The sequence below is a fragment of the Salmo salar genome, chromosome ssa03 (assembly GCF_905237065.1).
Source record: "Salmo salar chromosome ssa03, Ssal_v3.1, whole genome shotgun sequence".
NCBI lineage: Eukaryota > Metazoa > Chordata > Actinopteri > Salmoniformes > Salmonidae > Salmo > Salmo salar.
Window position 1 is genome coordinate 68,538,062 of NC_059444.1, and position 27,318 is coordinate 68,565,379.

General features: G+C 46.5%; 1 protein-coding gene across 1 annotated transcript; it reads right to left on the reverse strand.

The window, feature by feature from the left end:
- Window positions 1-21,206: 21,206 nt before the first annotated feature.
- LOC106601371 (permeability factor 2-like) lies at window positions 21,207-22,928 on the reverse strand. The gene is made up of 4 exons (XM_014193548.2): window positions 22,724-22,928; window positions 22,276-22,408; window positions 21,943-22,029; window positions 21,207-21,657 (listed from the first exon to the last, which is right to left on the reverse strand). The coding sequence occupies exons 1-4, from the start codon at window positions 22,785-22,787 to the stop codon at window positions 21,648-21,650; spliced, it is 294 nt and encodes a 97-aa protein (XP_014049023.1). The 5' UTR covers window positions 22,788-22,928; the 3' UTR covers window positions 21,207-21,647.
- Window positions 22,929-27,318: the final 4,390 nt, after the last annotated feature.

A 27,318-nucleotide genomic window follows, 5' to 3' on the forward strand; every position in this document is an offset into this window, starting at 1 on the left:
TGTGTGTGTGTGTGTGTGTGTGTGTGTGTGTGTGTGTGTGTGGAGCAGGCGACCCAGATTTCCCATCATGGGACACTCATCACCAGGAAGGGGAGAGAGAGAGAGAGAGAGAGAGAGAAAGAGAGAGAGAGAGGCAAGCTGCTGTGAAGCAGGCAGTTCTGTTACCCATCATCTACCATCCACACGTTTCACACACTGATGCCCAGTACTGACAGACATGTGATGGCAACTATACTGCCCGTTAACATATATACTGTAACTCCCTGCAGTAAAGTTATTGTAAAACACATTTCACAGCTGTCCAAATGTAATGCTACATCTAAATGTAGTATCACTTGTGGCAATGCCTAAGAAACCTCCTGGCAAACTTAATAAACACATCGACAATCCAGCTCATAGCTGGCTTCACGGGTCCTTAGTGCTTTATAAAGGTTTAAAAATGTCTACTGTACTAATTAAATCAGCTGCCCAGTCAACAGACACGACTCCAGGAGAGGGAAGTTTACAAAAGACTGTTTATCCTTGACCAGAGCACTGTCCTGACACTGGTTCCAACCCCTCTTAGCGTGGCCCCCAACCAGTCTCTGCAGTAGGTGTGTCGGGAGAGGGGGCCCAAATGGATGAGTTGGAGATTAAATCGCCCCTCTGATGTGTATTCTTTGCTGTTTTGGGTTGAAGTGTGTGGCCTGTCTGATAATAATGGATTTCGCAGGCAGTCAGAGAGAACAGCGGGATGTCCCCTCAGATTCTCTTGCCTGTTGCCCAGAGAGAATGTAGGCCAGCGGTTCAACAGACATCCACGTGCATAATCACCACTGACACATCTAGATTAATAGCGCAAACAACCTCACTCCTACATGAATACATAGCAAATGTATTCATAGGAGGTTTCCACAAGTGTACAAACATCACAGACTGGTGAAACTGTAGGAAAAGTACAACTTTTTGGGATGGCACAGAGGCATGCATGCATTCCCTACTCCATCAATATCAAACAACATGCAACTTTACTAGATATCAAAGGCCTGGCTGTCATATATATGACTGCTGTGCTAGCACATCAGAAAGTACAGAAAATATTTAGTTCAACAGGAGTTATGGAGGAGCCTTATGGGTGTAATCTAAACTATAGAGAGACCCAGGTGGGTGTAAAGAATGCCACTGATGGAATGTATCTGTCAGAAGAATTGTCCCAGGAATGTGGTGTCCCGTCACAGCTGAGGGGGTCAGGAGCAGTTGCCTGGATGGGTGTAGGGGGATGTAGGGTGGTTGGGCAGGGTACGAGAACAACGCAGCCTCAGTGCAGCGGTCGCCCCTCTCTCTACCACACACCACCCCAGGGTCATGACACCCAGGGCTCCTTGAAAGCAGTTGCTGCCTGGTGCTCCCTCTGTCTGGCTGTATCCATGTAAAGACATACATCATCAGGTAATCGACTTGATCTTTGACCTTTTATTATGGACATTAATTATATTATGACTTTTAAACCTGTCAATGTGTATTGTCCTGTCCTGTGGTCTATGATGATTTTAATGATGTGATGGTTGTGTGTGGTTAGGGTTGCAAAACTACTGGTAATTTAGCAAAGTTACCAGAATCTATGGCAATCTATGGTAACTTTGGTAATTTATACTTGAATAACTTAAAAAAAAATGGTTCATATATAGTATTACATTTTTCTATATGTGTCCATATTGTCCATGAGTTTCTAGTGGATAGACAACATGGTTCAAGAGAAAATAGTGTAATTAATGAAAAAAGCATCAAATCAACAATGGAATTGTTTTCTATTAACTCTACAACCCTTCCAACTACTGACTTTTTCACAACTGCCACCAGCTTGGTGCCAAAACATTTACAGACATATATACATAGTAAAAAATCTAAGTGTATAAAAAAGAAAGGATATTTCATGCTGAAACCCTCATATTAAACACCAAAGGTATTCACTAAGTTGACAGTATTTTTAGGATAATGTTTTACAGCTTTGTCATTCTATTTTGTATTTGAAAATCATCTTATTTTATTATTTCATATATTTTACATGTGATAAGGCCACACAGAGGGCCAGAGATAATTACAGACATCTGTGATAATCTTAAGAACCCAAAAAGGCCACTAGATGTCATGTGATAAAATAAAATAAATACTTGAAAGTTACCCAAATTCTGGTAGTTACTGGTAAACTTAAGTTAAATTTACCAGTAATATGCCTTCCCTTTCCAACACTGTATGTGGTATTGTCATTGTGATATGTTGCCTTGTTGTTGTCGTTCCTGCAGACTGCCCTAATGAATTGCCCCTCGGGGATAAGTAACGTTTTTTAAATTAAATTGAAGTAAGAAACATTTCAGACTACATTACTGGCACTGTCTGATGATAATAATACACTGCAATAGTAATAAACCATCATTAAATTTCTATATACAGATACTCAACCCGATTCAATCCGAACCCGCGTTGTAGACAATGTGGCTTTGAAAGGCAAAGTTCCCACATTTGTGGAAATTACGTTCACGGTAAACGCTGTATATGTGAATATGTCAGCTCAATTTATGTTACCTTTCAAAAAACACATAGCCAGCTGTCCAGCGTACTGCGTTACAGATAGAATCACGGCCTACAAATATAATTCAGACAGTCATTTTACAACTCGTTATCTCAGAAAGTTACATATAGCTCACCTTTCCCTTACGGCTGTTAGGGTGATTATCTAGAGATGTAGTTGCCTCAGGGTTAATGTCTCTGGAATCTCATGTTTTAGTTTCCGTTACAGTAATATTTGGGGGGATTACTGAAACCAGGTGGTCCATCCCATTGACCTCTGAGGACCACCAAATCCTAACTGTTGAAAACCACATGAAAGAAAATCATCAGGCTGCAGGCTGCAGCCCTGCTGGTAGTGTTTGTATAGTGGAATCGTGTATCATTGCCAAGACCCAATGTACGCACATCAGAGGATCTATCCCTGCCAGTTACTCTGAGGCTAGCCCATTGTTCCACAGTTCCTCCAGATCTTAGACCAAACAATACACTTTTCAAACCACGCTTTTCAAACCACATGATTCAATGGTCCTTGTGGACAAGTCCCAACTCATTGCTTGTTATGATAACAGTGAGAGATACAAGATTGGCATTACATCGCAGCCCTTAGATCCTGGGAGCGGACACAGGAAGTGAGAGGAGCACAAAGCTGCCAGGTACACATCTTTACAGTGCATCTTCACACTCTTATCTCTCTCTCAGACTCCTGTCTTTGTTGTAGAGGCAGAGAGCCGGAGAGCTAATGTTTACACTCCCCATTCCTCACCCAGTAGAGTCCAGTCATAACACCGTTCCTCTCACATACGCTCCAACAACTTGCTGCTGTACACAATCCACCCGCTAGCCGTCTGACCTCAGAGCGTCTGTCAATCTGATACACACTGAGCTTTAAAACAAAAAAACATCTGCATTCCTCTCACTCTCAGGCTTTGTGGGATTTTCTGACAACAACTCAGGGGAACTACTGTTTCAGAGTTGTAACCACTGCTGTCAATCTGCATAGAGTTGAGTGAGGAACACAACCAAAAAACATTTATATTAGACAGATTTTTAATGCCCCTCAAACATCCTACAATAACAAACAACTGACCAAGGCCAACTGGGTAAAGGGATGTTCTAGGTGCCGTGGCTACAATAATGGGAAGTGTGGTAAAATGTCCATCTGTGCTTCCATCTTTACTGCAGAGCTACACAATTGACATGTCCAACTGCTGAGGTAATACCTTTATCAGTGATATCAGCCTGGTCTCATAGACTAGACATAACATAGTAGATGTAAATCTGGGACACTCAAATTAGTAGGATATGTTAAGTTCGGTTACATAAAACAGAAGGTTACTTAAGGCAAAAACAACAGCAGGATGGCTGGTCGGGGTGGAAGGGTCGGCATATAACACGAAGGTCTAGCAACCTGACGGATGCGTGTTTGAATTTCATCACGGACGAGCTGCTCATTTCAGCTAATTAGCAACTTTGCAACTATTTACTACTTTTTAGATACTTTGCAACCATTTGTTAGTTTACCCTTCCCCTAATCCTAATCGTAATCCTAACCCAAACCTTAACCCTTTAATTTAACCACCTAACTTAGCCACCTAGCTAACTTTACCATTAGCCACCTAGCCAATGTTAGTCACAAGAAATTGGAATTCGTAACACCTCATATGTTTTGCAAATTCGTAAAATATTGTATGAATTGTAATTTGTAACATATTATACAAAATGGATGATGGACATCCATGAATTAATACATACCATACCAAACGTAACATATCATGCTAAAAGGATTTACATTTACTATGTTACATCAACCCCCTGAGTCCAGGTTGGCAATATCCCATCATTATATAATATCTTAATTAGTGCCTCTACAACACATATGTAGTGGTAGCCCACTGCTTTCTCAGGAGGTAACAGCCAGCGAACACAGGTACAGCTCCTAGTTTTATTTTCATTTTATTCAACCTTTATTTGACTAGGCAGTATTTAACTAGTGCAGTATGCTGTGTGGTGTCAGTCAAAGAAGGTAATTAAGTCAAGCTAAATGAGGTGGGAGTTTGTCTGTCAGTGTGTGTGAGAGAGACACCTGACAGAGTGGTATGTGTGCTCTGGGGAATATCTCAGCCATATTACAGCATGAAAGGGTGTGTAGGCCTTCAAGAGTTTTAACCTTACCTTACCCTCACTGTTTTCAATTTAATGCTTATCATAACATGTATAGGCTGTTGGGAATGCAGGGAAAGGTATTTCCATTTCTATAACAAACAACAACAAAAAACGTACCACTGCTTGTTGTTGATGAAAGGTTATTGTTGGCCCTCTTCTTTAAAATGCAATGCAAGAGCTCCCTCTGTTGTCAAAAGCAATTGAAGCGCCACAGAGAAAGAAAATTAGCCTACTGACACATTTTGTAATTCCACAAGCATTGTATGTAATCATTTGTTCATGTCATTGTTTTTCGAACTGGCAACATTGTTTCTCACCTAGGTTCAATTTGATTTTATGTGACCCAAACACACTCATGGCAATGTTAATTTGCCTCAATTGAATACTTTCACGCATGGAAATATTGAGCAGACAAAGAAATACAACATGGACATTTTCAGAACCCCGACAAATAGCCTACAAATATCTAATTGGAAGTGGAAGTCATCGAGCTCTTCCAACTTCTGGCTGGTCTACCCAAAGGCCGGCAGATGGTGATATTGAATCGTTTCTTTCTTATTTTTCTTCTTCTTTTATTGGTCACATACATTTACATTTAAGTCATTTAGCAGACGCTCTTATCCAGAGCGACTTACAAATTGGTGCATTCACCTTATAATATCCAGTGGAACAACCACTTTACAATAGTGCATCTAAATCTTTTAAGGGGGGGGTTAGAAGGATTACTTTATCCTATCCCAGGTATTCCTTGAAGAGGTGGGGTTTCAGGTGTCTCCGGAAGGTGGTGATTGACTCCGCTGTCCTGGCGTCGTGAGGGAGCTTGTTCCACCATTGGGGTGCCAGAGCAGCGAACAGTTTTGACTGGGCTGAGCGGGAACTGTGCTTCCTCAGAGGTAGGGAGGCGAGCAGGCCAGAGGTGGATGAACGGAGTGCCCTTGTTTGGGTGTAGGGCCTGATCAGAGCCTGAAGGTACGGAGGTGCCGTTCCCCTCACAGCTCCGTAGGCAAGCACCATGGTCTTGTAGCGGATGCGAGCTTCGACTGGAAGCCAGTGGAGAGAGTGGAGGAGCGGGGTGACGTGAGAGAACTTGGGAAGGTTGAACACCAGACGGGCTGCGGCGTTCTGGATGAGTTGTAGGGGTTTAATGGCACAGGCAGGGAGCCCAGCCAACAGCGAGTTGCAATAATCCAGACGGGAGATGACAAGTGCCTGGATTAGGACCTGCGCCGCTTCCTGTGTGAGGCAGGGTCGTACTCTGCGAATGTTGTAGAGCATGAACCTACAGGATCGGGTCACCGCCTTGATGTTGGTGGAGAACGACAGGGTGTTGTCCAGGGTCACGCCAAGGCTCTTAGCACTCTGGGAGGAGGACACAAGGGAGTTGTCAACCGTGATGGCGAGATCATGGAACGGGCAGTCCTTCCCCGGGAGGAAGAGCAGCTCCGTCTTGCCGAGGTTTAGCTTGAGGTGGTGATCCGTCATCCACACTGATATGTCTGCCAGACATGCAGAGATGCGATTCGCCACCTGGTTGTCAGAAGGGGGAAAGGAGAAGATTAATTGTGTGTCATCTGCATAGCAATGATATGAGAGACCATGTGAGGATATGACAGAGCCAAGTGACTTGGTGTATAGCGAGAATAGGAGTGGGCCAAGAACAGAGCCCTGGGGGACACCAGTGGTGAGAGCACGTGGTGCGGAGACAGATTCTCGCCACGCCACCTGGTAGGAGCGACCTGTCAGGTAGGACGCAATCCAAGCGTGGGCGGCGCCGGAGATGCCCAGCTCGGAGAGGGTGGAGAGGAGGATCTGATGGTTCACGGTATCAAAGGCAGCAGATAGGTCTAGAAGGATGAGAGCAGAGGAGAGAGAGTTAGCTTTAGCAGTGCGGAGAGCCTCCGTGACACAGAGAAGAGCAGTCTCAGTTGAATGCCCAGTCTTGAAACCTGACTGATTAGGATCAAGAAGGTCATTCTGAGAGAGATAGCAAGAGAGCTGGCCAAGGACGGCGCGTTCAAGAGTTTTGGAGAGAAAAGAAAGAAGGGATACTGGTCTGTAGTTGTTGACATCGGAGGGATCGAGTGTAGGTTTTTTTCAGAAGGGGTGCAACTCTCGCTCTCTTGAAGACGGAAGGGACGTAGCCAGCGGTCAAGGATGAGTTGATGAGCGAGGTGAGGTAGGGGAGAAGGTCTCCGGAAATGGTCTGGAGAAGAGCGGAGGGGATAGGGTCAAGTGGGCAGGTTGTTGGGCGGCCGGCTGTCACAAGACGCGAGATTTCATCTGGAGAGAGAGGGGAGAAAGAGGTCAAAGCACAGGGTAGGGCAGTGTGAGCAGGACCAGCAGTGTCGTTTGACTTAGCAAACGAGGATCGGATGTCGTCAACCTTCTTTTCAAAATGGTTGACGAAGTCATCCGCAGAGAGGGAGGAGGGGGGGGGAGGAGGATTCAGGAGGGAGGAGAAGGTAGCAAAGAGCATACACATATTTAGCTGATGTTATTGGTCACATACACATATTTAGCTGATGTTATTGGTCACATACACATATTTAGCTGTTGCTATTGGTCACATACACATATTTAGCTGATGTTATTGGTCACATACACATATTTAGCTGATGCTATTGGTCACATACACATATTTAGCTGATGTTATTGGTCACATACACATATTTAGCTGATGTTATTGGTCACATACACATATTTAGCTGATGCTATTGGTCACATACACATATTTAGCTGATGTTATTGGTCGCGTACACATATTTAGCTGATGTTATTGGTCACATACACATATTTAGCTGATGTTATTGGTCGCGTACACATATTTAGCTGATGTTATTGGTCACATACACATATTTAGCTGATGTTATTGGTCATGTACACATATTTAGCTGATGTTATTGGTCGCATACACATATTTAGCTGATGTTATTGCGGGTGTACCGAAGTGCTTATGTTCCTAGCTTCAACAGTAAAGTAATATCTGACAATACAAAATACAACACACAAAATCTAAAGTAAAATAATCAAATTAAGAAATACGTAAATATTAGGACGAGCAATGTCAGAGTCCGGAATATAAATCTACATGTAGATATGATGGGATGTATAGACATTATGGATAGTATATGTAAACCAATAGTTAAATAAGATAGGCCTTGACTAGAATACAGTTGAAGTCGGAAGTTTACATACACCTTATCCAAATACATTTAAACTCAGTTTTTCACAATTCCTGACATTTAGTCCTAGTAGAAATTCCCTGTCTTAGGTCAGTTAGGATCACCACTTTATTTTAAGAATGTGAAATGTCAGAATAATAGTAGAGAGAATTATTTATTTCAGCTTTTATTTCTTTCATCACATTCCCAGTGGGTCAGAAGTTTACATACACTCAATTAGTATTTGGTAGCATTGCCTTTAAATTGTTTAACTTGGGTCAAATGTTTTGGGTAGCCTTCCACAAGCTTCCCACAATAAGTTGGGTAAATTTTGGCCCATTCCTCCTGACAGAGCTGGTGTGACTGAATCAGGTTTGAACGCCTCCTTGCTCACACACGCTTTTTCAGTTCTACCCACACATTTTCTATAGGATTGAGGTCAGGGCTTTGTGATGGCCACTCCAATACCTTGACTTTGTTGTCCTTAAGCCATTTTCCCACAACTTTGGAAGTATGCTTGGGGTCATTGTCCATTTGGAAGACCCATTTGCGACCAAGCTTTAACTTCCTGATTGATGTCTTGAGATGTTGCTTCAATATATCCACATCATTTTCCATCCTCATGATGCCATCTATTTTGTGAAGTACACCAGTCCCTCCTGCAGTAAAGCACCCCCACAACATGATGCTGCCACCCCCATGCTTCACGGTTGGGATTGTATTCTTCAGCTTGCAAGCCTCCCCCTTTTTCCTCCAAACATAACAATGGTCATTATGGCCAAACAGTTCTATTTTTGTTTCATCAGACCAGAGGACATTTCTCCAAAAAGTACGATCCTTGTCCCCATGTGCAGTTGCAAACCATAGTCTGGCTTTTTTTATGGCGGTTTTGTAGCAGTGGCTTCTTCCTTGCTGAGCGGCCTTTCAGATTATGTCGATATAGGACTCGTTTTACTGTGGATATAGATACTTTTGTACCTGTTTCCTCCAGCATCTTCACAAGGTCCGTTGCTGTTGTTCTGGGATTTATTTGCACTTTTCGCACCAAAGTACATTCATCTCTAGAAGACAGAACGCGTCTCCTTCCTGAGCGGTATGATGGCTGCGTGGTCCCATGGTGTTTATACTTGCCTACTTGCGTACTTGCATTCTGAGGTCTTGGCTAATTTCTTTTGATTTTCCCATGATGTCAAGCAAAGAGGCACTGAGTTTGAAGGTAGACCTTGAAATACATCCACATGTACACTTCCAATTGATGCAAATGATGTCAATTAGCCTATCAGAAGCTTCTTAAAGCCATGACATCATTTTCTGGAATTTTCCAAACTGTTTAAAGGCACAGTTAACTTAGTGTATGTAAACTTCTTACCCACTGGAACTGTGATACAGTGAGTGATAAGTGAAATAATTTGTCTGTAAACAATTGTTGGTAAAATTACTTGTGTCATGCACAAAGTAGATGTCCTAACCGACTTGCCAAAACTATAGTTTGTTAACAAAGAATTTGTGGAGTGGTTGAAAAACTAGTTTTAATGACTCTAACCTAAGTGTATGTAAACTTCCGACTTCAACTGTACATATGAAGTTGGTAAAACAGTATGTAAACATTATTAAAGTGACCAGTGTTCCATGACTATGTACATAGGGCAGCAGTCTCTATTAGTACCGGGTGGTAGCCGGCTAGTGACAGTGACAGTTCAGGGCAGGGTACTGGGTGTATGCCGGCTAGTGGTGACCTATTAAACAGTCTGATGGCCTTAAGATAGAAGCTGTTTTTCAGTATCTCAGTCCCAGCTTTGATGCACCTACAGTATACTGACCCTGCCTTCTAGACAGTTGTCACGATTCCTACCGACGGTGGCGCCCCCTCCTGCTCGGGTGGCGCTCGGCGGTCGTCGTCACCGGCCTATTAGCTACCACCGATTCCCTTTTTGTTTTTCCCTTTTTTTATGTTTTCTCACCTGCCCTGAGTTAGGCAATTAAGAGGGCTATTTAGTTCAGCTGGCCCGCACCCTATTGTGCGGGATTGTTTTTCTGTGTGTCGACTGCGTTTGTTCGACTGTGCTTGTCTATTGTATTTTTCCCTGTTGTTGGGAGACCTTTTATTTTGTACAGGTGGTTCCATTAAAATTACCACACAGTGTTCGCTGCTTCCTGCGCTTCTTTCCGCCACACTACAGACAAGACGTTACAGAATCCCGCACCACCAGAAGGAGCATGGAATCAGCGGGAGCAGCGGGCACTCGACTACCCTCAATGGAGGAACGTGTCCAGCACAATACATCGGTCCTGCATCGCATCGGATCCGCCATGGACCAGATGATGGAGAGGATGGACCGATGGGACCGATTTAGCTGATGTTATTGGTCACATACACATATTTAGCTGATGTTATTGGTCACATACACATATTTAGCTGTTGCTATTGGTCACATACACATATTTAGCTGATGTTATTGGTCACATACACATATTTAGCTGATGCTATTGGTCACATACACATATTTAGCTGATGTTATTGGTCACATACACATATTTAGCTGATGTTATTGGTCACATACACATATTTAGCTGATGCTATTGGTCACATACACATATTTAGCTGATGTTATTGGTCGCGTACACATATTTAGCTGATGTTATTGGTCACATACACATATTTAGCTGATGTTATTGGTCGCGTACACATATTTAGCTGATGTTATTGGTCACATACACATATTTAGCTGATGTTATTGGTCATGTACACATATTTAGCTGATGTTATTGGTCGCATACACATATTTAGCTGATGTTATTGCGGGTGTACCGAAGTGCTTATGTTCCTAGCTTCAACAGTAAAGTAATATCTGACAATACAAAATACAACACACAAAATCTAAAGTAAAATAATCAAATTAAGAAATACGTAAATATTAGGACGAGCAATGTCAGAGTCCGGAATATAAATCTACATGTAGATATGATGGGATGTATAGACATTATGGATAGTATATGTAAACCAATAGTTAAATAAGATAGGCCTTGACTAGAATACAGTTGAAGTCGGAAGTTTACATACACCTTATCCAAATACATTTAAACTCAGTTTTTCACAATTCCTGACATTTAGTCCTAGTAGAAATTCCCTGTCTTAGGTCAGTTAGGATCACCACTTTATTTTAAGAATGTGAAATGTCAGAATAATAGTAGAGAGAATTATTTATTTCAGCTTTTATTTCTTTCATCACATTCCCAGTGGGTCAGAAGTTTACATACACTCAATTAGTATTTGGTAGCATTGCCTTTAAATTGTTTAACTTGGGTCAAATGTTTTGGGTAGCCTTCCACAAGCTTCCCACAATAAGTTGGGTAAATTTTGGCCCATTCCTCCTGACAGAGCTGGTGTGACTGAATCAGGTTTGAACGCCTCCTTGCTCACACACGCTTTTTCAGTTCTACCCACACATTTTCTATAGGATTGAGGTCAGGGCTTTGTGATGGCCACTCCAATACCTTGACTTTGTTGTCCTTAAGCCATTTTCCCACAACTTTGGAAGTATGCTTGGGGTCATTGTCCATTTGGAAGACCCATTTGCGACCAAGCTTTAACTTCCTGATTGATGTCTTGAGATGTTGCTTCAATATATCCACATCATTTTCCATCCTCATGATGCCATCTATTTTGTGAAGTACACCAGTCCCTCCTGCAGTAAAGCACCCCCACAACATGATGCTGCCACCCCCATGCTTCACGGTTGGGATTGTATTCTTCAGCTTGCAAGCCTCCCCCTTTTTCCTCCAAACATAACAATGGTCATTATGGCCAAACAGTTCTATTTTTGTTTCATCAGACCAGAGGACATTTCTCCAAAAAGTACGATCCTTGTCCCCATGTGCAGTTGCAAACCATAGTCTGGCTTTTTTTATGGCGGTTTTGGAGCAGTGGCTTCTTCCTTGCTGAGCGGCCTTTCAGATTATGTCGATATAGGACTCGTTTTACTGTGGATATAGATACTTTTGTACCTGTTTCCTCCAGCATCTTCACAAGGTCCGTTGCTGTTGTTCTGGGATTTATTTGCACTTTTCGCACCAAAGTACATTCATCTCTAGAAGACAGAACGCGTCTCCTTCCTGAGCGGTATGATGGCTGCGTGGTCCCATGGTGTTTATACTTGCCTACTTGCGTACTTGCATTCTGAGGTCTTGGCTAATTTCTTTAGATTTTCCCATGATGTCAAGCAAAGAGGCACTGAGTTTGAAGGTAGACCTTGAAATACATCCACATGTACACTTCCAATTGATGCAAATGATGTCAATTAGCCTATCAGAAGCTTCTTAAAGCCATGACATAATTTTCTGGAATTTTCCAAACTGTTTAAAGGCACAGTTAACTTAGTGTATGTAAACTTCTTACCCACTGGAACTGTGATACAGTGAGTGATAAGTGAAATAATTTGTCTGTAAACAATTGTTGGTAAAATTACTTGTGTCATGCACAAAGTAGATGTCCTAACCGACTTGCCAAAACTATAGTTTGTTAACAAAGAATTTGTGGAGTGGTTGAAAAACTAGTTTTAATGACTCTAACCTAAGTGTATGTAAACTTCCGACTTCAACTGTACATATGAAGTTGGTAAAACAGTATGTAAACATTATTAAAGTGACCAGTGTTCCATGACTATGTACATAGGGCAGCAGTCTCTATTAGTACCGGGTGGTAGCCGGCTAGTGACAGTGACAGTTCAGGGCAGGGTACTGGGTGTATGCCGGCTAGTGGTGACCTATTAAACAGTCTGATGGCCTTAAGATAGAAGCTGTTTTTCAGTATCTCAGTCCCAGCTTTGATGCACCTACAGTATACTGACCCTGCCTTCTAGACAGTTGTCACGATTCCTACCGACGGTGGCGCCCCCTCCTGCTCGGGTGGCGCTCGGCGGTCGTTGTCACCGGCCTATTAGCTACCACCGATTCCCTTTTTGTTTTTCCCTTTTTTTATGTTTTCTCACCTGCCCTGAGTTAGGCAATTAAGAGGGCTATTTAGTTCAGCTGGCCCGCACCCTATTGTGCGGGATTGTTTTTCTGTGTGTCGACTGCGTTTGTTCGACTGTGCTTGTCTATTGTATTTTTCCCTGTTGTTGGGAGACCTTTTGTTTTGTACAGGTGGTTCCATTAAAATTACCACACAGTGTTCGCTGTTTCCCACGCTTCTTTCCGCCACACTACAGACAAGACGTTACAGAATCCCGCACCACCAGAAGGAGCATGGAATCAGCGGGAGCAGCGGGCACTCGACTACCCTCAATGGAGGAACGTGTCCAGCACAATACATCGGTCCTGCATCGCATCGGATCCGCCATGGACCAGATGATGGAGAGGATGGACCGATGGGAGAGGAGTGGTATCCTCTCTCCACCTACACCCCCCCCGATACAACCATCTCCTCCTCCTACGACGTCTGGCTCTGGCGCGCTTCGCCTGGCACTCCCGAGGGAGTACGATGGGACGGCGGCTGGGTGCAAGGGGTTTCTTCTCCAGCTAGAGTTGTACCTGGCCACCGTCAGACCTGCTCCTACAGGAGAGGAGAGCGTAAGTGCCCTCGTTTCCTGCCTGACGGGCCGAGCTCTGGAGTGGGCTAATGCGGTCTGGAACGCTCCAGACTCGGCGAGGGACCACTACCCAGAGTTCACCCGCCGCTTTCGGGCTGTTTTCGACCACCCCCCCGAAGGTAGAGCGGCGGGTGAACGGCTGTTCCACCTCAGGCAGGAGACGAGGAGCGCTCAAGACTTCGCGCTGGAGTTTAGGACCTTGGCTGCTGGAGCGGGGTGGAATGACAGGGCCCTCATAGACCACTACCGGTGTAGTCTCCGGGCGGACGTCCGCAGGGAGCTGGCCTGTAGGGACACCAATCTATCCCTGGACGAACTCATTGACATGTCCATACGGTTGGACAATTTGCTGGCTGCCCGCCGGTGTTCGGAGAGGGTCCTGCCCGTTCCACCCCCGTGCACCCCCGCCCCTACCCCTATGGAGGTAGGGGGGGCCGTGCCAAGGGGCACCGGAGGAGGTGGCTCCTCCTGCACCAGCTGTGGTCGGAGAGGACACACGGCCGACCGGTGCTGGAGGAGCCAGTCTGGGAGTCGAGAAGGCAGGCAGAACACTTCTCGGTCACCTCAGGTGAGTCAGCACCAGATTCGCCCAGAACCCCCTGTTGGTCATGTGTTTCATTTTCTAAATTTTTTCCCTCTTCCCAGCATAGGGCGCTAGTCGATTCAGGCGCAGCTGGGAACTTTATGGACCGTGGACTTGCCATTAAGCTGGGCATTCCACGGGTGCCGATAGATTCCCCCTTCCCCGTGCACTCCTTAGATAGCCGACCATTAGGGTCAGGGCTAGTCAGGGAGTCTACGGTGCCGCTGGACATGGTAACGCTGGGGAATCATAAGGAAAGCATTAACTTTTTCCTTATTGATTCACCTGCGTTTCCAGTGGTGCTGGGGGTCCCCTGGCTGGCTGGTCACAATCCCCTCATTTCATGGAAACAGGGGGTTCTCCAGGGGTGGTCGGAGGAGTGTTCAGGGAGGTGTCTAGGAGTTTCCATAGGTGCCACGTCGGTGGAGAGTCCAGACCAGGTGTCCACCGTGCGCATTCCCCCTGAATACGCCAATTTGGCGATCGCTTTTTGTAAAAAGAGAGCGACTAAATTACCACCTCATCGACAAGGGGATTGTGCGATAGATCTCCAGGTTAACGCTGCGCTTCCCAGGAGTCACGTGTACCCCTTGTCACAAGAGGAGACGGCGGCTATGGAGACATACGTCACGGAATCCTTGGGACAGGGGTACATTCGGCCCTCCATCTCACCCGCTTCCTCGAGTTTCTTTTTGTGAAGAAAAAGGAGGGAGGTCTGCGTCCGTGCATTGATTATAGAGGTCTAAACGCGATCACGGTGGGGTTTAGTTACCCACTACCTCTTATCGCTACGGCGGTGGAATCATTTCACGGAGCACAGTTCTTCACAAAATTGGATCTCAGGAGCGCGTATAACCTGGTGCGTATCAAGAAGGGAGATGAGTGGAAAACCGCCTTTAGTACCACATCAGGCCATTATGAGTACCTCGTCATGCCGTATGGGTTGAAAAATGCTCCAGCCGTCTTTCAATCCTTTGTTGACGAGATTCTCAGGGACCTGCACGGGCAGGGCGTGATTGTCTATATCGATGACATTCTGATATATTCCGCCACCCGCTCCGCGCATGTGTCCCTGGTGCGCAAGGTGCTTGGTAGACTGCTGGAGCATGACCTATACGTTAAGGCTGAGAAGTGTGAGTTTTTCAAACGAGCCGTCTCCTTTCTGGGTTATCGCATTTCCACCACGGGGTGGTGATGGAGTGTGACCGCGTTAAGGCCGTGCGTAATTGGCCGACTCCAACCACGGTGAAGGAAGTGCAGCGGTTCTTGGGCTTTGCCAACTACTACCGGAGGTTTATCCGGGGTTTGGCCAGGTAGCGGCTCCCATTACCTCACTGCTGAAGGGGGGGCCGGCGCGTTTGAGATGGTCGACGGAGGCGGACGGAGCCTTCAAGAAGTTGAAGACCCTGTTCACCGACGCGCCCGTGTTGGCGCACCCGGACCCGTCTTTAGCGTTCGTAGTAGAGGTGGACGCATCCGAGGCTGGGGTGGGTGCCGTGCTATCACAGCGCTCGGGTGCGCCACCGAAACTCCGCCCCTGCGCTTTCTTCTCAGGGAAGCTCAGTTCGGCGGAGCGTAACTACGATGTGGGGGACAGGGAGTTGCTAGCGGTAGTCAAAGCCTTGAGGGTGTGGCGACACTGGCTTGAGGGGGCTAAGCACCCCTTTCTCATCTGGACCGACCACCGAAACCTGGAGTACATCTGGGCAGCGAGGAGACTGAATCCACGTCAGGCAAGGTGGGCCATGTTCTTCGCCCGGTTTAGGTTTACCATCTCATATAGACCGGGTTCCCTTAATACTAAAGCCGACGCGCTGTCCCGTCTGTATGACACAGATGACCGCCCCATCGATCCAACTCCCATCATTCCAGCGTCTAGGCTGGTGGCACCAGTGGTGTGGGAGGTGGACGCGGACATCGAGCGGGCACTGGTGTTGGATCCTGCGCCTGCGCAGGTGCCCGTGGGGCGCATGTATGTGCCGCTCGATGTTCGCGATCGGTTGATTCGGTGGGCGCACACGCTACCTGCGGCGGGTCATCCTGGTGTAGAGAGGACAGGGCGGAGTCTAAGGGGGAAGTATTGGTGGCCCACCTTGGCTAAGGACGTGAGGTCATATGTCTCTTCCTGTTCGGTGTGTGCCCAGAGTAAGGCTCCTAGGCATTTACCGAGAGGGAAGTTACAGCCCCTCCCCGTTCCGCAACGGCCATGGTCGCACCTGTCTATCGACTTCCTGACAGATCTTCCCCCCTCTCAGGGGAACACTGCGATTCTGGTGGTTGTGGATCGGTTTTCTAAGTCCTGCCGTCTCCTCCCCTTGCCCGGTCTCCCTATGGCCCTGCAGACTGCGGAGGCCCTATTTACCCACGTCTTCCGGCACTACGGGGTGCCGGAGGATATTGTCTCTGATCGGGGTTCCCAGTTCACATCCAGGGTCTGGAAGGCGTTTATGGAGTGGCTGGGGGTCTCGGTCAGTTTAACCTCCGGTTATCACCCCGAGAGCAATGGGCAGGCGGAGAGGGTGAACCAGGAGGTGGGCAGGTTCCTGAGGTCGTATTGCCGGGACCGGCCAGGGGAGTGGGCGAGGTATATTCCTTGGGCAGAGTTAGCCCAGAACTCACTTCGCCACTCCTCTACTAACATGTCACCCTTCCAGTGTGTGCTAGGGTACCAGCCGGTCCTGGCCCCATGGCACCAGAGCCAGACCGAGGCTCCTGCGGTGGAGGACTGGGTTCAGCACTCCAAGGAGACCTGGAAAGCAGTACAGGACTCACTGAAGGAGGCCAGTGCTAGGCAGAAAAGGAGTGCTGACCGCCACCGCAGTGAGGCGCCGGTCTTCGCACCGAGTGACAGGGTCTGGCTCTCGACCCCAATAACCTTCTTTCGGCCACACTACAGACAAGACGTTACAACAGTAGCAGGGTGAACAGGATATGGCTTGGATGGCCGAGGTCCTTAGTGATCTTCTTGGCCTTACTGTGACACCGTATGCTGTAGATGTCCTGGAGGGCAGGCAGTTTGCCCCCGGTGATGAGTTGGGCAGACCGCACCACCCTCTGGACAGCCCTGCGGTTGCGGACGGTGTAGTTGCTGTACCAGGCTGTAATACAGCCCAACAGGATGCTCTCAATGGTCCATCTGTAGAAGTTTGTGAGAGTCTTAGGGTCCTAGCCAAATTTCTTCAGTCTCCTGAGGTTGAAGACGTACTGTTGCGCCTTCTTCACCACACTGTCTGTGTGATGGACCATTTCAGATATTCAGTGATGTGTACGCAGAGGACATTGAAGCTTTTTACCTTCTCCTCTGCTGTCCTGTCGATGTGGATGGGGGTGTGCTCCCTCTGCTGTTTCCTGAAGTCACAATCAGCTCCTTTGTTTGGTTGACATTGAAGGAGGTTATTTTCCTGACACCACTCCGCTAGAGCCCTCACCTCCTCCCTGTAGATCTTCTGCACTAAAATCTCTCATGCCCAAATGTTTATCTGCTGCTGCAACTACCACATCTATCTCTGTGATTTCTGCTCCATCAGTGCAGTGCAGTTGATCACCATGGCTATAAATGCAAGAAATCCAACCTTACTAAAACGTATACTCTCTGGCTCTCTCTCTTCAGACCTACACACTGGAGACCTCCCAGTTGACTCACTCACCATTGGGCTATCTTCTACTCTCTTCACTGCCTCATTATAGGAAACTTTCTGCCCCACTCCAACTCTGGCAATCTGAACCTCTCTCTCTCACACAAGGCACTTCGGATCCCAAGCTGCATGGATGCCGGATGTTATAAAATAAAATAAATATCACCTGGGAGCATGAGCAGCGTTTTCCTTTCGGTTTTCCAGCACTTGCAGAAAGTACCTGGATGTGCGTTTGTTCTTCAGCTTATGTACACCCCTACAGTTAACACAGTGCTTTCTCTATCCCAACTGTACTCTCCCTCTGACTATGCCCTCTCACATCGTGGGATCTCCGTTCTACAAACTGCTGCAACGTGTCCGAGTCCTTGGCACCAAAGGCACAGAAGCGAGTTTGGAACATAGGTCCTCACAGAATAGAAAATATAACCTAACCTGACATTATCAGGAACAAACTCTGTGTCAAAGGTCAACAAGACAGACAGGGCATTCTAAGTCTCGCCATTGCCACCGGGTCTATGTTTCACCAAACTGCGGCCATCACAAATATTCCTTTTCATTTGATCCACCTCAACACTGATCACCCCTTTCACACTCAACGCTACCCCACTGATCACTCCTTTTACACTCAACGCTGCCCCACTGATCACCCCTTTTACACTCAACGCTACCCCACTGATCACCCCTTTTACACTCAACACTACCCCACTGATCACCCCTTTTACACTCAACGCTGCCCCACTGATCACCCCTTTTACACTCAACGCTACCCCACTGATCACCCCTTTTACACTCAACGCTACCCCACTGATCACCCCTTTTACACTCAACGCTACCCCACTGATCACCCCTTTTACACTCAACGCTACCCCACTGATCACCCCTTTTACACTCAACGCTACCCCACTGATCACCCCTTTTACACTCAACGCTACCCCACTGATCACCCCTTTTACACTCAACGCTACCCCACTGATCACCCCTTTTACACTCAACGCTACCCCACTGATCACCCCTTTTACACTCAACGCTACCCCACTGATCACCCCTTTTACACTCAACGCTACCCCACTGATCACCCCTTTTACACTCAACGCTGCCCCACTGATCACCCCTTTTACACTCAACCCTACCCCACTGATCACCCCTTTTACACTCAACGCTACACCACTGATCACCCCTTTTACACTCAACACTACCCCACTGATCACCCCTTTTACACTCAACACTACCCCGCTGATCACACCTTTTAGCGGCTCCAGAGAGCCAAGCACACCACAGGTTGAGCCCCGTGCCGTGTGACTCAAAGTGTGCGCTTTCTCTGGGCGGCGGATACACAACAAATCAAAATAATTCCACTTCTGGAAACTTTGGTCAAGTAGTATAGTTTTATTTCCCTCTGAACTCCCTCAGGCGTTATCTTTTACACATGCTTTGTTAGGTTAGCCAGGCGTAAACAACAAACTGCTGCAACCTGATTGGCTGAACACAATACTCAACATCCGGGACTAGCATTCCTAGGCATTAGCCACTTCTAGCATGTTTGTCACTAGTTACCACAGCCACAAAGTCATAAACCCTGCGTAATTCTACAATTTATCTTCTTAAAATCTGATTTTAAACCTAACCCTAATCAAACTCACTGCTAACCTAACCCTTAGGTGAGTGGATAGCATGGTATTAGGGGAAACGCCTAGCCATGTGTACTGTACATTTTCTTAGTCTTAACTTTCAAAATGATCTTATGAATAGGAGTGTGCTGTACTCCTCCTCCCTGAGCTAGACCAAATTTCTCCATGTATTCATACTGTGCTTAGCAAGTTTACAAGAGAGTTACAAGCTGGACTAATACAAATGTGTCCACACGACTCGCACAAGGTAAGTCCTGTTAGTGTACCCGGCCACACGCTGCTGCTTCAACAGCATAGCCTCTTGGCTCACCAGCTCGCACTGAGACTAGATTTCCCGTCCTCTGTCTTGCAAACGCACATCACCGCCCTCTTGAAACATCTTTAACCAGCTACGCCACCAAAAACAATAATTTAACTTCAGTAGTGAGTTTAGCAACCTCAACTCGGTTACATTAGGATACTAAAGGTCTTGGGAACTTTAAGTTCCTTGAAGTTGTATATTGCAGCTGATTCAAAAACACTTATAGTACTAAGCTGTGTATCTACACTGTCTTCACCTGGAGTCTACACCGTCTTCACCTGGAGTCTACACCGTCTTCACCTGGAGTCTACACCATCTTCACCTGGAGTCTACACCGTCTTCACCTGGATTCTACACTGTCTTCACCTGGATTCTACACCGTCTTCACCTGGAGTCTACAACGTCTTCACCTGGATTCTACACCGTCTTCACCTGGAGTCTACACCATCTTCACCTGGAGTCTACACCGTCTTCACCTGGAGTCTACACCGTCTTCACCTGGATTCTACACTGTCTTCACCTGGATTCTACACCGTCTTCACCTGGAGTCTACACCGTCTTCACCTGGAGTCTACACCGTCTTCACCTGGATTCTACAACATCTTCACCTGGAGTCTACACCGTCTTCACCTGGAGTCTACAACGTCTTCACCTGGAGTCTACACCGTCTTCACCTGGAGTCTACACCGTCTTCACCTGGATTCTACACCGTCTTCACCTGGAGTCTACACCGTCTTCACCTGGATTCTACACCGTCTTCACCTGGAGTCTACAACGTCTTCACCTGGAGTCTACACCGTCTTCACCTGGAGTCTACACCGTCTTCACCTGGAGTCTACACCGTCTTCACCTGGAGTCTACACCGTCTTCACCTGGATTCTACAACATCTTCACCTGGAGTCTACACCGTCTTCACCTGGAGTCTACACTGTCTTCACCTGGAGTCTACACCGTCTTCACCTGGAGTCTACACCGTCTTCACCTGGAGTCTACACCGTCTTCACCTGGAGTCTACACCGTCTTCACCTTGTCAGTGCGTCTCTTCTGTTGCCAGTACAGCATTGAATCCATGAGATGTAGATCACATAGTGGTTGATAAGGAATTTAAAACACATGTACCTTATGATCATGTAATGACCAAAAGAGCGCCAAGCTCCACTGCCAGATATTTAAAAATGTGAGCTCTGTGATACGTTGCATCAATTTGTCTGTTATAGAAGTTTCATCGAGCAAAATATTTTTGTTGATGAGTTCTGAATCTTCTCAAATAACATCAAATCAAAGTACAATCATCCACTCTGGAATGGGGTAGTCTAAAGTGACTTGTATCCAAGCCAAGCTCATAGGCCACTGTGTACAACAGGCAACAATGAACTACCCTTTTCCTGTCAAATGGAAATCCAACTTTTGGTTTACTGTGAGATGTCCTTATTTTTACTGAATGATTGCTTGTTAGTATTGTTGTTACAATGCTCTACCCTCCCTTGCTTCAGGGAAAAGTGTCATAAGGCTTGTTGTAAAAAGCTGTGATTGAATTTTAGAAGTGGAGTAATGGTTATAATCAGGAAATAGAGACAGCGAGAGACAGATTTCAGAGGATTTTTTCACACATTTATTGTATTGAATTAAAGTGGAAGTTTCAACATGATTCAACAGTTTCATATGAATAAATAGGCAATTAAATAAATATATCAATAAATATACTGAGGTTTGTATAAATACATTTGAGGGTCAAGTAGGATGTGATGTTGTTCATTACGAAATCATTCCAATACAACTGGAATGTATGTAAATCTCAACAAAATAAAAACACTTTATAAATAAAAATAAAATATAAGTTTAGTACATAGTACTTGGTTGTATATAAGAAACCGACTGTCTATTCACTTAAAAAAGTCTCATGCCACTCTAAATCTAGTACTGTATTTCAACCTGGATAGAAAATGATAGAATTCAGCCTATCAATCTTATAAATACTTATTTGGTTTGTATCTTATAACAGTTCAGAATCCCAGAGTATTCATGGAATGATTCCCCCTCTTCATTTGTTGCTGTTGAGGAAAATAAAAGATTATGTTATTACAATATAATTGCCCATGTGAAGTTGATTCAGAACTTTGTGTGAAGCTGGACAAGAAAATTCCCCAAGCTCGGGATAATTAAAGATGAAAGAAAATGTCATTTGAACCTAGTCAGGTGAAGCAAATCATGCTCTGCTGTATTTATGACATTATTTTGTCCAGTCAAACTCTCTGTCATTTAACAGTCATCCTATCTGTGTGGTGTTAACCGGTCGGTTTACATCCTTAAACTCATACAGCCTATCTAGTACTTACTTGGCCAGCATCTTCTCAATGACCCTCTTGACCCAAGGAGCGCTGGCATCCAGACAAATCTCCTGACCGCTGTTGCTCAGAGTGGCACTGCAGGACAGACACACAGCACATTCAGACAATCATGAAACCTGGTAATAACTACATTTTAGTGTCAGCATTAACTAGTGAAATTGGATGGTAGTCAGGGAGTAGAACTGATTAACTAAAGTTCTATATTTTTAAGTTAACGTTATATAGTAACCACATTTAATGTCAACATCATATAATAGCCATATTTTACAGTAAGCGTTTGCCAGTGTAATAGGACTATAATCAGGAAACAGCAGGACTCACATGATCTCAGTGTCTCTGCAGTGGGAGCTGGGAGGGAACATCTCCACCTTCTTAATGAGTTTACCAATACGTCTGCTCTCTGTCTCAATGCAGCGACATCGCAGGTCAGCTCCCACGCCTCTCAGACTCATCCCTGTTAGAGGTAAGAGGTCAAGGGTCAGGGGTAGAAGGAATACACAGGCATCCACCGTGATGACAAACACACTTCATTAGTTAGAGAGAGGGAAAGAGAGAGTCATCTGGATAAAAGCGTGTTTTAAAATGGCATTTATATATATATATAAATAGAGATGCAGATGGACAGATTGAGTTGTATGTACAATAAGATACAAGATTCAGTCCAGTATATAAAGGTAAATAGTAATCCTACTGCTCATAACCATTATATTCATGTCCATTGGTGTCAATGCATTGAGTCAGAGTGATGTAGGTAATAATATAAACTCACCCTCAGTAATGGTCAGGAGGGCCAGGAGCACAACGACAAGGCTGGCTGACATTCTGATGCTCATCTTGGAGTTACAGATGATCCTACTAGAAATCCTCTAATAAAGTCTGTTGTTATCTCGCTGGTAACAAGTATTGTTATATCTTTCTCTCTTTGTCAGTCCGGTTGCGAGTTCTCTTTCTTTCTCTTCTTCCTTCTCTGTCTGTGGCGAGTTTGAATCTTCCGCTGTGAGGAGAGATGTTTTAAAGCCGAGTTCTGGAAGTGAGTCATTATGGCACATGGAAGATTGTGAAATCTGGGATTTGGCTGACTGACTGGCTGAGTGAGGCAGGGTATTTCTCCATTTTACTCCTGAGTGACAGCAGTGGTGTAAAGTACTTAAGTAAAAATACTTAAAGTACTACTTAAGTCATTTTTTGGGGTATTTGACAACTTTTACTTCACTACATTCCTAAAGAAAATAAAGTACTTTTTACCCCATACATTTCCCTGACACCCAAAAGTACTCATTACATTTTGAATGCTTAGCAGGATAGGAAAATTGTGTAATTCACACTCTTATCAAGAGAACATCCCTGGTCATCTCTACTGCTGTCACGCCCTGACCATAGAGAGCTCTTGGTTCTCTATGGTGTTTAGGTCAGAGCGTGACTAGGGGGGTGTTCTAGTCATTGTACTTCTATGTTGGTGAGTTGTATTGTTCTCAATTAGAGGCAGCTGGTAATCGTTGCCTCTGATTGGGGATCATATTTAGGTAGCCTTTTTCCCACCTGTGTTTTGTGGGATATTGTTTTTGAGTGAGTGCATGGTGCACTCAGTACTACACGGTCGTTGTTTGTTTCTTGGTTTGTTTTAAGTTTCACAAAAAATAAAGATGTTGAACTCCAATCACGCTGCACCTCGATCCGTCTCTACACACGATCGTGACAGAATATCCCACCACGCAAGGACCAAGCAGCGTGCCGTGGAGGAGAAGGTGTTTTGGACATGGGAGGAAATCATGGGAGGCAATGAGATCCTTCCTTGGCGGGAGTCGCCAAGGAGCATGGAAGGACAGCGACGACGCCGGGGACCACGGCCACAGAAACCCCAAGATTTTTATTTTTTTTGGGGGGGGGGGCACATAGAGCTGGCGGTCGAGCAGCGGAGAGTGCCAGATCCTGTTTGGGAGTCTGAGGAGGAATTTGATGAAATATTCTGGAGAGAGGTGGTAGCGATGAGAATGCTGCAGCACAGGCGTGCTGAAGAGCGTGACACCAGTCCGGTGCCATCTGCACCGGTTTCACGCATCTGGCCTCCAGTGCGCCTCCCCAGTCCGGTACATCCTGTGTCCCCTCCTCGCACTCGCCCTGAAGTGCATGTCCCCAGTCCGGTACGTCCTGTTCCAGCTCCCCGCACTAGCCCTGAAGTCCGTGTCAGCAGTCTGGTGCAACCTGGGCCGGCTCCACGCTTCTGGCCTCCAGTGCGCCTCCCCAGTCCGGTACGTCCTGTGTCCCCTCCTCGCACTCACCCTGAAGGGCATGTCCCCAGTCTGGTACGTCCTGTGCCTGCTCCCCGCACTCGCCCTGAAGAGCGTGTCACCAGTCCGGTGCAACCTATGCCGGCCCCACACATCAGGCCTCCAGTGCGCCTCCCCAGTCCGGTATGTCCTGTGCCTGCTCCTCGCACTCGCCCTGAAGTGCGTGTCACCAGTCCGGTGCCACCTGTACCTGCTCTACGCACTAGGCCTCCAGTGCGCATTCACAGTCCAAAGCTTCCGGCGACGGTTCCTGGTCCGGAGCTTCCGGCGACGGTTCCCAGTCCGGAGCTTCCTGCGACGGTCCACGGTCCGGAACCTCCTGCGATGGTTCACCGTCCGGAAGCTCCAGCGACGGTCAATGGTCCGGAGCTTCCAGGCAAGGCGTCCAGTCCTGCTCCAGGGCAGGAGCCTTCCTCTGCACCGGTGGCCAGTCCAGGCACGGCGTCCAGTCCTGCTCCATGGCCAGAGCCTTCTTCTGTGCTGGTACTCAGTCCAGGCACGGCGTCCAGTCCTTCTCCATGGCCGGAGCCTTCTTCTGTGTCGGTGCTCAGTCCAGCCCCGGCGTCCAGTCCAGCTCCAGGGCAGGAGCCTTCTTCTGCGCCGGTGGCCAGTCCAGGCACAGCGTCCAGTCCTGCTCCATGGCAGGAGCCTTCCTCTGCACCGGTGCCCAGTCCAGGCACGGCGTCCAGTCCCGCTCCAAGGCCGGAGCCTTCCTCTTCGCCGGTGCCCAGTCCAGGCACGGTGTCCAGTCCCGCTCCATGGCAGAAGCCTTCCTCTGCGCCAGTGCCCAGTCCAGGCGCGGCGTTGAGTCCAGCTCCATGGCCGGAGCCCTCCTCTGCGCCGGTGCCCAGTCCAGACACGGCGTCCAGTCCAGCTCCATGGCCGGAGCCTTCCTCTGCGCCGGTGCCCAGTCCAGGCACGGCGTCCAACCCAGCTCCATGGCCGGAGCCCTCCTCTGCGCCGGTGCCCAGTCCAGACACGGCGTCCAGTCCCGCTCCAAGGCCGGAACCTTCCTATGCGCCAGTCCATTTTTCATTTATCCATTCATTTTGTCTTGTTCCCTGCACACCTGGTTTTCATTCCCCAATCACACTACATGTATTTATTCCTCTGTTCTCCCTCATGTCTTTGTGTGTGATTGTTTCGTGTTACGTGTCATTTTTGACACGCTATTTTCTGGTATGCGTTTATTCCGTGTTTTATACTCACGAGGTATGTTTATTTGTTTGTACTTTATTATTGTGACTGTTTGCGCGTTTTTGCACTTTGGCATATTGGATGGAGGTTTCGACGCAGTGGCGTCCGTCTGTTGGTTTCTCCTGCCTAAATAAAGTGTGTGCCTGTTCACAACTCTCTGCTCTCCTGCACCTGACTTCGCTCCCAGTACGCACACCATTGACAGTTAGCTAATGAGAGCATGAAACCTTCCAAAATGAAAAGGCATCTGGGCACCAAGCATCCAAGCCATAAAGATAGACAGCTGACTTTTTTAAAAGGAAATGTCAATATCTGGAGGCCTCACAAGATTCATTGAACAAGGTATGCACAGTACAAGAAAAGTCACTTTGCACATCCTACCTTGTGGCCCAGCATATTGCTAAGTGCAAAAAAGCCCACACCAGCGCAGAGGATCTCATACTCCCTGCTGCGATTGATATGTCCACAGAAATCGTGGGATAGTCAGCCGCCAACAAATTTAAACCATACCCCTATCCAATGACACCATGAGGAGGAGATTCCAGGACATGTCTGAGGACATATCGTGTCAGACATCATAGTGCAATACTGCAAATGGCCATTACGCACTGCAGCTTGATGAATCCACAGATGTGGCTAACCATGCAATTCTAATGGTCTATGTCAGACACGCCTGGGATAATAACTTTGAGGAGCAGTTCCTTTTTAGTGCTGATTTGCCCATCACCACCTCAGAGGTTGTCTTTAGCACAATAGATATGTACCTGGGCTCCGTGGGACTGGCTTGGGATCGGTGCGTACCGACCACTGATGGGGCAGCTGCCATGACGGGAAAGCACTACGGATTAGTAAAGCTGATCCTGGAGAGAGCACCGAGTGTGACGTGGAACCACTGCTTGGAACCACATCATGCCTGAGCTCCACGCCACTCTCAAGAATGTGATCAAGTGTATCAACTATATCAAAAGAGTTCCATGAAAAGCAGGTGTTTCCAGGCCTTCTGCAGGGATATGGGAAGGGAGCACCAGCAGGTGCTTTATCATGCAGAGGTCCGCTGGCTTTCCAGGGTAAACTTTTGGGTCGCTTTTATGAGCTTCGAACATTTTGACTGTGAGGAATGGCTTGTGCAGGTTTGCCTATCTGGCGGATATTTTTGATCATCTGAATTTGCTCAATGTGTCAATGCAAGGGAGGGGGCACAATCAATTTGAACAGAGGGACAAAGTGGATGCCTTCAAGATTAAGTTTACCATTTGGGCAAATCATGTTTCTTTACAGGCTGAGTACACCGCTCATGCCACGTGCGCAAGCATTTAAAAATACATTTAGAAATCTATATTATTCAATTATTGCACCCACACTGCTCATGCGCGCAACGAGCGTCTGCGTTGCAAAGGGCTAAAATAGAAGTCAGTTCTATTTGTGAAGCAGATCACGCTGCAAGTCCTGCCTCTCCCATCTCCTCATTGGTTTATAGAAGCAGGTACCCACGTGCCATCTCCTCATTGGTTATACCCACGTGGGTGACTGAAAGACGAACAAGGTCAGTGGCGGTAATGCACCTAATTTATGATAGTTGCCAATCGCAATATAAAGTCAAGAGAAGAAAAAGCCTAGAGGGAGGAGAGATGACTAGAAACGATTCAGTTGACCGTTTTATGTGTGGATTAATTGTCGGAGTAGAGGACCTTGTGTATTTCAAGTAAAATAACAATTCAATGTTTATATCCCAGGACAAATTAGCTAGCAACAGCAAGCTAGCTAAATAGGACAAATTAGCTAGCAACAGCAAGCTGTGATTGCATTTTAGAAGTGGAGTAATGGTTATATACAGGAAATAGAGACAGCGAGAGACAGATTTAAGATTTTTTTTTTTTTT